At 39.9% G+C, this 10,957-nt stretch overlaps 1 protein-coding gene across 1 annotated transcript; it reads left to right on the forward strand.

Moving 5' to 3' along the window:
* The first annotated feature begins 301 nt into the window (after positions 1–301).
* LOC116261099 (pumilio homolog 12-like) lies at positions 302–5,698 on the forward strand. Its single transcript, XM_031639711.1, has 5 exons — positions 302–1,675; positions 1,878–2,040; positions 3,972–4,135; positions 4,239–4,503; positions 5,186–5,698. Exons 1-5 carry the CDS (start codon positions 480–482, stop codon positions 5,303–5,305), a joined length of 1,908 nt encoding a protein of 635 aa, XP_031495571.1. The 5' UTR covers positions 302–479; the 3' UTR covers positions 5,306–5,698.
* Positions 5,699–10,957: the final 5,259 nt, after the last annotated feature.

Consider the following 10,957-nt stretch of genomic DNA (forward strand, 5'->3'; position numbering starts at 1 on the left):
CCTGATCTACTGAAATGTAAGTTTTTCAAAAGGGCACCTAACTTTTAGCAATTTCCCAGAAGCATGCCTATGTTTAGAAAAGTTTTTTGACTTCCTAATGTTGTGTTGACATTCAAATATAATGTTGTTTTGTTTGCAAAGAAAGTATTGAATTGACAAACTTAATCAAATGTAAGTCATTTTTACATTAAAGTTCATAGGCCAAATTATTTATGTACAAAAATTGAAGAAAGAAGGCAACGTTCTTCGTTGGTACTTTCTTTTTTATCGGCAAAGGGAAGAGGGCGTCGACCGTCCGGCTGCGACCATGACTCTCCCTCTCTCTCTTCTGCATGCATGGCGCTTCTTTCAGATTTTCTAACTCCTACCCGCCACCTTCTCCCTCTCTCTTTTCCTTCTATACCTTCTGAGACCCGTCTTGGAGTATCACAGCGTTCCCTCTCCCTCTGTTGCTCTGTCTAAGAAAGAGAAGAGAGGTCATGGCAGACCATGCTGACATGATGTCCTTTGTATATGAGTTACGAGAGACGTTGGGCCTCTCTCCTACAGAGCGCGGCCCGCCGCTGGTCGGAACCTCCCTGGCCAAACCCCATGACCCTTACCTCGTCCAGTCGTCGTTCCACAGTTCCTGGCGAAGCAACCAATCAGACGCCACGGGCGACTGGAGTCCTGTGCAACCCCATGATGAGAAGTATCTCTTCGCCGACTTCGATAAAGCCTATCCCTGCTTCCCGGCAAGCAGTTCGCCGCCGGCAGGATTCTTCTCCGGCGAGTTTGTCGCCACTCGTCCTCCGTCTACCGTTCCTCAGTTCCCTCAGCGTTTCCAACATAATTTCTGCCCGAGCGACCGCGCAGCCGCCGATGGTCACTTGATTCCGCTCTGCCCCCACAACGCGGAAAGCCTCTGGAGATTCAACCCGGCCGAGCGGTCGGTTCACGACCATGGTATCCACAGGTCCGGTTCGGCGATACATGCAAGCCGCTTAACCCAACCGTTTGCAGCTCCTTCTCCACAGGATCAGGCGACGGCGGAGTCCCTCCGCCAGAGTTGCCTTCCCTCTCCGATGGGCCAATCCTTCCGTGGGAATCAGTACCGGACTCTTTCGCCTCTTGGGGCCGTCCCCTGGTGCGGCAACTGGATGAACGCCTTCCACAGGACGAGCCTCTCCTCGACTCTGCCCGGCACGTCCAGCCGTGTCGGTCGGAGCCAGGTGGCGTATTGGGACGACGATGCCCTGACCAAAAGGACCCCAAGACAGCCTTACCGCCACGAGCGGGACGAATTGCTGGCCATGGACCTCGCCGGGGAGTTGGCGAAGAATGAGTTGGAAGAGATGTCGCGAAAGGAGGAAGACTTCTCATTCCTTATCGAGAACCAGCAGTCTCTGATGTATACGTCGCTTGAGGAGGTGAAAGGGAGGATAGTAGCAGCGGCCAAGGAGAAGCATGGACGCCAGTTCTTGGAGAGCAAGTGTAAACAAGGTTCGCCGGATGAGCTCGAGACGATCTTTTCCGAGATTAAAGACCATCTATGCGAGTTGCTCTTCGATGCCTTCGGGAATTACCTTGTTGATAGTTTTCTGGATGCATGTAATGAGAGGCAAAGAATGGAAATCCTTGCCATTGTGACTCGGAAACGTGGCTTTCTCATCCATATGTCTACTAATCAGTACGCGTGAGTGGTTATTTGGTTCTGTCATCTAGTATCGGTAGTGCTACTGTGTACATTAATTGATTATCTTTCGTGGCTACGTGATAGTTTTTGAGTTTTAAAATGCTTTATCTGTCATTTGGTGATGCTGGTAATGCACATGGAACAATGATCTTTTGCAGGTAGGTGATAGTTTTTGACAGAGGTGCTCTTTTTTGGTTGGCAGGGCAAAGGTAGTAAGAAAATTGATAGCGACTGTCAAGACAGCAGAGGAAATTTCTCTGGTCCGCTTGGCCTTGAAACCTGGGGTTTTGACGGTAATGAAGGACTCAAATGGCCATCATGTTGTGCTAGAATGTTTGAAGAACTTCAGCAGCAAAGATTGTGAGGTGAGTGAAATTAACTGTCTTTTCTGCTAAGCTTGCTGCATTGTTTTTATTGAATGTTGCTAGCGTGCCAAAGTAGTGCGATCTTTACTACATAACGAATCGCATGGTTAATTAAGCGCGCATTTTTCTGTTTGGCATTTAATCAGATCTCAGCTGTTGAATAGAGTTGAGTACTACACAGTCATTCCAGGATTTGATTATGTAGTCTCACCTGAGATGTGCAAATTGTTTATAGGAGTTCAAGCATCGCCGTATGTGTCGGATCTTTTCATTGTTAAAGAGTTCTTTATATTGATCAGAAGCTATAATTCATGAAGAACCTTTTTCAAGAAAAAGGAAAACATATTTCATTGTGAATATGTGCAAGACTAACATACTCATACTTGGTTGAAAATGGTGCTTGATCTAACATTTTGCCATCTAGTTATTTTATTGGTTGATTCAAGGCCATGGCTTTTATTCTAGCGCAAATGCCTGTCCGGCCCTGTCATACTCCCGTCACATGTTGTGGTTGTTTCTTACTTCTTCCAAATGCTGGTTTTAGCTACAAGAGAATCATCTGTACATTTTTCTTATGGCATTTTGGTTTGTATATTTTTGCTTTGGATGGTTATTTAATAGTTCTATGATCTGTCCTTCACATTTGCAATCCATTGCCTTGTAAGTTTAGTGTAAGTATAGTAACAAATACTAAAACCAACAGAAAGCCTTGTAAGTTTAGTGTAAATATAGTAACAAATACTAAGACCAACAGAAATTCATATCTTATAAGCTACAAGTGTCTAGATATTAAACAATCACTTATTCTGGTGGATTTTCTCCTATCAAGAAAGTTCAGATGCTTATTTGCATTAGAAGCTTTGTCTAGCCTAGTAATTGGTAGGCAAGGATACTAAATAATACTGAATCAATTCGATAAGGAGAACAAAATGGGCATTGGAATTTGTCGACATTTGAATTCCTCAAATGTTTATATTTGTAAGATGTGCTTAAATTGATTGAAGAAAACAGCCTCTAAGTTCTTCATTTTGGGCCTCAAAATTCTGGTTTAGATTGTGATTTGTGTCTAACTTTGGTCCATCTCTTTGGAAGTTACTATACAGTAGAGTGTGCTTTACCTTAAAAGATCTTAGCTATGATCAGAAAAGCTAAATTTACCTTAAAAGGTCTTAGCTATTATCAGAAAAGCTAAATTGTTCTATGTCAAACTAAAAAACCTTGTGCTAAAAGAAGATGTTTTAATGTAATTCTTAATGTTTCCAGTTGTTCCAGTTGTTTATCGCAGCCTATCCTAACATAAATTCTGCTCTTCACAAACCTCAAAAATCTGCTTGCGCAATCAATTTAAAGATGTAATGGCACATTCTATCTTTTGGCATGGTCACAAGCAAAGGTATAAGCAATGCCACTGGACTTCCCTTTCTTAAATTTTGGTGTCCATTTCGTTTGTGAACTTTGCCTTTCATACTCTGGTTGCTTCCTTTAGGATTGATGTTAGCTAGTTAAATGTCCTACACTGTAACAAGATAAGCCATGTGATGTGGAAAACCTAAACCTTGCTAAGTCATTGAGAAAACTTGTTCGTATGAGCTTGTATTGATGTGCAGCATCAGAGGGACCTGCTCCTTCATTCCGTAAGATTCCTTTATGCATCTTTTTGTCATCTTCTTTGCTTCTTCCTCTTCTTGTGATGACACAGTTGTTTGTATCTGCTGTTTCATGACATAAATTCTCAGTGAAGTGACCATTTGAAGATTTGGCCTAAACATTTGGCCAAATTTATTGCAATGACAGAACCTTGCTGCAGATATGGGGTTATTTTGCTAGCATGTCCTTTTAAGAAATTACTTGTAGCATTACCTGCAGCAATTGCATGTTCGACTCCATTCCTCGCTTTCATATTTTGCCCCTGAAATTTCTGCTGTTTTCAGTTTCTTGTAGATGAAGCAATAGCATATTGTGTTGAGATTGCAACTCATAACCTTGGATGTTCTCTACTGCAAAGTCTGTTGGAAGACACTGAAGGGCAGAAGAAGCATCGGTTGATTAATGAGATATGTGAGAATACATTATATCTAACACAGCATCGCTTTGGGTCTGTATTTATGTAAATTTATCTTGGATTTCATATTTTGTTGCCTTCAATTGAAACTAACTGCCTCTCTTTCTCTCTCTCTCTCTCTCTCTCTCGGTTTCAGCAACTATGTTGTGCAGTCCGTACTAGACTTAAAGAACAACGCATCTTGGGCCAAAGTTAAGGTTCTGAGTATGTTGAGAGGTCGTTTTGTGCCCCTGACAATGGATAAGTTCAGCAGCAATGTTGTGGAGAAATGTCTGTGTGTTAGTGTGGAAAAGGAGTACGCTCTTATAGTTAGAGAGCTGCTTGAATTCCCAGACTTCTTAAAGCTTGTGAAAGACAGTTTTGGTAACTATGTAATTCAGTCAGCATTAAAAATGTGGAAGGTATGGTACTTCATTTGGCTCTACAATTTGGTTGGAAGTGGTCAATAGAGATTTGATAATTTTTAGTGGATGCCCAAGTTTTTATTCTCATCGACATATCATTCCTAGTTTTGACAGTTAGGACTTAATAATAATGCTTCATTTTGCTTGTAGTACTTGAGTAGAGAACCAAGTTTTAACAAATTTCAGTCATTGCACTAATACTTGGACATTGACAGGATCATAGCTTGTCATTAAGTATAACTTTCTTGGTTGTACATTCTAAGTGTTGATCATTGAGTCAGTGGGAGAGCCAAAAATATAAAACAGGGTGGGCACCATAACTGAAAAACAGTTAGACTGTGTTGGATGGCTCAGGTTCAGGGTGGGCATAAAGAACCTAAAACCTGAGTTCATGGTGGTGAGTGCCTACTCTAAACCCATATTGCTCTTTAAAGGTTTGTGGGTCAGAGTAGGCAAGTGCCACCTGAGCCCTATGTGGCTGCATCATAGTAGTTGATGAGACAATCTTTTGTTGCCTACAGTGATTCATGGGAGGTTGCTTTTGAACTTGAAAATCATGTAGTAGTGTTTCTTAAATGTTGAATGGCTGATGCTTTCTTGCTTGGGCAACCATATAGAGTTGGTCCAGTCAGTCACTCTTGTTCCCTTTGAACTAACTTTTCCTGTATTCTGAATCCAGGGATCTGCCGTCCACAATGATCTGGTTGGCAGGATACAAGCAAACGCTTTTGCTCTCCGCTGCCCAATTGGGAGAAAGGTTTTGCAGTGTCTCAATTCGGTGTTGAATATGTCTTTGTGAATGAAAGCAAATTTCATCATGAAGTGCTTCCAGCAAAGATGTTCCTATAGTAAATCAACTGATAGTACACTTGAATTCGTTGGTTTATATTTCTTTTATTTGTTGGGTGGCCTAAATGTTGTTTAGGCTCTTCTCTGTTGATTGTCTTCCTATGTTCTCTAGATAAAGAAATAGTAAGTAGGGATTGTTAGATGTGCATAGTTGCAGAGTTGTGAAGATGAGCCGATTCACGAAAACTTGGAAAGGGGATGGGGACAAGTTTCTTCAAGACTGAGCTGAGTCTGCAGAACTACAGAAACGCATAACATACGGAGAAATTTCTGTCGTGCAGTTCGTGCAGGTCTGGAGGTCATGGCCAATGCTTTTGTTATATAATCATGTAAATTCACAACTGAATTCCATTTGTTTAATAATAGCCTACTCCTAAGTTGAATTTAGTTATGTTAATTGTTACTAGTAACCGAATATTCTTTTTATGGATTTGTTGCGAGAATTTGTCATGATTAAAAAGACTCGTGCTAATGATGGTAGTTGCCCTACACACGCACACACACACACACACTCTCTCTCGATATATATATATACATATATGTATATATATATATATATATACATATATGTATATATATATATATATACATATATGTATATATATATATATATATACATATATAGGTAGAAAACAGACTTTTATGTGCTAATCCTATATGGGCTGTTGAACTTTTCAAAATGGAAAATGGATGACCGAGAGAAAATAAAAAAGGAAAAGGATGTCTGCCCAACAGATGCCTGTCCAAACCTTGTGTACTCTTTGCAGCATACAATGTAGAAAAATGGTAGACAAGGTTAAGTTGTCGTATGTAAATGTTTTTTAACAATCTTACTCATTTTATTTTTAGTTGCTAATATTCATGCTTTAACCGATTAAATCCTATGTAGATTATTCATAAAATTTTATTTCTTCAAATTCTTATAAAGTTCGAACCTTTAAACTTTTTTAGTTAAGAAGTCTCTCTGGAGTCTGGTCTGATTCGATTTCATCAATCTGCAAAAGTCTATGAAAAACTATTCAACCGATCCTGACAAATTGCAAGGGGAATTTTTTGTAGGTTTTGAACCGTGGTTCTTAGCAGACCATAATTGCTGCTTATGAGGAAAATTTAGCAACAATGAGCCAACGAAAGTGTGGAATAGTCTTGATTTGAACGTGGATGAACTAAACACACTGATTGGACCGACTAAGATACGGAACGAACAGAAATAGTAGAATTTCCTTGCATATCGGGATGCATTTTCGGTCATAACTATCTTGCACTTCTTGCAGGAAGTAAGCGGAAAGATTTTTCGCAATGATTCATTGATTTAGGCTTAACTAACAAAGAAGCGATGAGGTGATCACGCAAAGTTGTCATCATGTGCCTCCCAAAGATGACGTGCATGTCACTACTACTTTATTTTCTCCAAATCAGTATCTAAGCTGCAATTCTCAAGTGACTGAAGTGCAACTCTTATGAGGGGATTTGAAGGTAGACTATTCAAGAAAAATATCCGGAATTCGCAGCTCCAACTGGAAATTCGAAAAAAAAATGCAATTCTTTTTCTCCATGTTTGATGGCAACCCATATAAGGTGAAAAAATTTCACACGGAAACACTAACCCTGAAAACTTTCACCCCAAAAATGGAAACAATTTTAGTTGGCTCCAAAAGTAAATATTTGCCTCCCTCGTGCATAGTTTGAAAGTCCCTAGTTGAAACACAAAAACTTGAGTTGTGTTTCACAAGAGATCGACATTCTAAGATAATTTATAAGTTGACATAGAAATAAGTTTCTTGACTGTGTTAGCCATATATTTATGTGTTTTAAAATGAATCACCCACCTTTTGCTCGTAGTCTCTCATGGTTCGTACAGCGAAGAAAATATAAAATATGTTATTGAAGATCACACCTTTATCGTTAGTTTAGTAAAATAAAAAATATGGTTTCAACCGCAAAGAGAATAACGCCAAATCAGCTTCGTTTTTAGAGCTGTACATTCAGCTTCCAATGAAAATACTGCTGGGAGCAGTCTCCCCGCCTTCACTCCAAAAGAATATCTTATTTAATGATAAACAAAAGCAGCATACAAGCAAAAGGCAACAACTAAACATTACGATTTACAGTAACACCTTGAGCAGTAAGCCACCAGAGAGCAAGACGCTGCCCCCTCCCAGCCACTCAGAAGTCCTCCCATTCCACGAGCAAAAAAACCTGCTAAACAAGCACCCACTGATTCTGATTCTCCGTTTTCACACCTGCCATCAGTTTCCCTATAATTTAAAATCATCCTTCCAATCTCCAATGGAACTTCTTTATCTCTCAGCCGAAATCTGCAGCAAAGGTCACTCACAGAGGCCCACCTTTGAGGCCATGCACATCTGCCCTCCAGAGTAGTTCTCTGTCTCTTGGCCCAGCCTTTATTATTTGTTATTGGACCTATCCTCTGCTGGTCATCTGTGGAACTGCTAACACACCAATGAAGAGAACCTTATATTCTGCAGAGCCCTGAGCATTTTCTCCTCTAAATCACTTTATTCTATTCCAATATTCTGAGCTTTTGGAAAAGCAAGCATATAATAGAATCTATTTACCTCATTTTACAACTACCACATAAGCTGTGACAAATCCAGTCTCCTCTGCTCCAACGTCCACACATTTCAACCCTGTTTCAAGCCAGATGCCAACCTTTTCCTTGTCTGCATCATTCCAATTCATGGTCATAAAGGACTGCCTGCACCATTGCCATACCATAGATGGTATACACGTAACATTCACTGCCTCTTCATCGCCATGAGCTATCTTACTTCTTATCCACCACATCCTCCAAATTGCTATGTGAAACGTTATCAGTCATCATTTGTCTAGCCAGTTTTGCTTGAATTTTAATCTTCCTCCAAAATTTGATCTCAGCTTGAATGTTCTGCCAGGGGACCCTTCTCATGCCAAAACGATTAACAACCATATGCCATACCTTAGATGCTACACTGCAAGCAATGAGCACATAATGGCTACTCTCTACTTGTTTCTTACATATATAGCATTGACTAGCTGGTTGAATGCCCCAGTTTTGCAAACGATCCTGCGTAACCAGCCTGTCCCAGCATGCTAGATATACCAGCTGGTTCTAGCTGGTGCAGAGCTCCACTCTCCATTCTTCTCTGATTCCTTTCATTCCAAGGGCTTCCGAAATTTCTTTCGCAGAGAATGTCTCAACTTTGTTAGAAGTTCCTTGGCCTTGGTGCTAAGATGCCCCAAAGCCATTTTATTCCATTTCACTGAGAACTTTCTTAGTTGCTTCCATTTTATTCAGGACCCTGATCATAGGGCACCCGCTGCTGTTCTTCCTCCATTCATTAGCCACCATCTCCTTGGCTTGAGGCACAAGAACTGAAGAACCTGCAGACATTGAATCTGTGGTGATATATTCGGTGGTTGCTTTCCTTCCAAAAGGAGACCACCAATGCTTTGTGGTCGGAAGTCGGCCTTGAGCGGGCAACCACTCTGCAAGAAACCGACCATGGAGGTCTGATCAGGTACCAATCTAATTTACAATGGATGGCTTCTTCTTATTCTCTCCTCCTATTGGTGCACGTGAAAGGCGATGACAGATAAAAAAATCTCTGGTTAATATGTAAACAAGCAAATGGTTACGAGACAATAATACTAAAGCAATTCGTGTGTGTCCGTGTGGGCAATTGCTCACACAAGCCCACATGTTCCTCTGGCACTTGTTTGGACAAAACCCACTTTTTGTAGCTTGGTAATTTATCTATTTATATAGTTTTGGTTTATCATAGATTCATGGTTTGTTAGCCTGACAGACTATTTTGAGGTCCACTAGTGTTTTAGCTTAGCAACGTGAAACTATCATTAGGGTCACCGTTTCCTAGTTAGTATACTGCCGTCAGTGGATTGACAGGCCAGTTGCAGACATACCTGTGATCTTTGGACCATATTGTACAAAACACCAAATGACCTTATCCCAATTTGCTTTGTGGGACTTAGTGAGTTATTTAATGGCCCTGGCCCTGTTATAACATGGTATAAAGTAATGTGGTTTATAAGATAAGGACAACTTAGCGAAAAATTTATGTGTGAGATCCGGATTTTAGCTTACGATCCAAAAAATAGATCTTGCTTCGAAAAATAAAAGATAGCTGAAAGATTTGAGAGGTAGACTTTTAAGTTTTGAGTATTAAGAAAGCTACGAGGTTCATGCTAATCAGGACGTATCTCTTGGCATGATCTAATAAAGGTTGATTTAGTCAAAGAGATACACTTGCGAGCATGTAAATGCCTTTTTGACTTGTGATTCCCGTCGGATCGGCCCTTCTGAATTTAATTTAATTGGATCTTATATAATTTAGGTCCGACCAGCATAAAGTTAAAGTTTGTCTCTCAGTCGGATATCGTGCTCAGATTTCTGAATCTGAATGGCGATCACATCCAGATTTAGAGATGGTCTGTTATGTCCGATCCATTAGCATCTCTACTTGCTAATTCCAAAACAACTTAGAAAAATCAAACAAAAACATCACCTGCAAATTGGAGAAAGCAGGATGCTAGATTTAACAACCAGACCTATACCCAGTTCAGGCTTCTGGTTCGACGGATCCCGCTCCTTATTATCTTTATTTTTGATCATCCTAAAAGGTCAAGAACCAGGATAACTAACCACTTTAACAATATTTCCCTGAAAAACCACTTACGGTATTGGACTAAACTTCTTAAAAGTGGAGTGTTACATTAGAGATGACATGTGACGGCTGGAAGCTATTCCTCAAAAACAAAAAAAGGATGCTCCAAGCCACTTGGGGTTCATAAAATCATCCTAAAGGTGCCCTACCAAATGCATATCTACTCTGAAACATATGTATTATTAAATGAAGCCTCACCCTAAAGCTTCCATTTAATTTTAAGCTTTTGGAACATGGGGGATGCACTAATAAGTTTACCATGTCCTTAAATGTAATCTTAGAAAAATTTATTACGCAGGTCATCATAGATCCTTACTTTTCATTACATTTCCTTCGTGAAATAGCAGAGGAGCTTTCCTGACATTTAATGTAACTCCTGATGAATGTTTTAGGCTTAACTTGCGTGGAAAGCGAAAAGAGACAACCTAAGTTTCTAAGAAAACTTTGAACCCGAGTCTGTTTGATTTCTTTAGATATTCGATCTTGGTCTACTGGAGTCGCTTTCAAGATTACGCGTACTCGAAGGAAGAACTGAGAAAAATAAGCTGTTGTGTTCTCAAGTTAATTTCTGCGCATTTTAAGGGTTTAAATATTATCAAGATGGTTATTTTAAACAAGGATCGAATTCTTAATGGTGTTTGAAAAGAGTGTGTGTGTGTGTGTTTTCATCGAGTTTCAACATTTTTATTGCATTCAAAGTCCGAAATGTTACTCAACTCCGCATGCATGTCAGATTTCGGCAGTTTGAGGGTTGACACTTTTGGATCAATCTTAATGATATCTATACGTGCACCAAATTATCTTATAGTTTAAAATTGCCTAATATTTAGTGTACAATCATTAGTGGATTCGCTCTTTATTCAATTATACTATTACTAGTCGACAATCTTATGCTCGTTGGTTTAAGGAACTTGACT

Source organism: Nymphaea colorata, chromosome 9, assembly GCF_008831285.2.
Source record: "Nymphaea colorata isolate Beijing-Zhang1983 chromosome 9, ASM883128v2, whole genome shotgun sequence".
Taxonomy (NCBI): domain Eukaryota; kingdom Viridiplantae; phylum Streptophyta; class Magnoliopsida; order Nymphaeales; family Nymphaeaceae; genus Nymphaea; species Nymphaea colorata.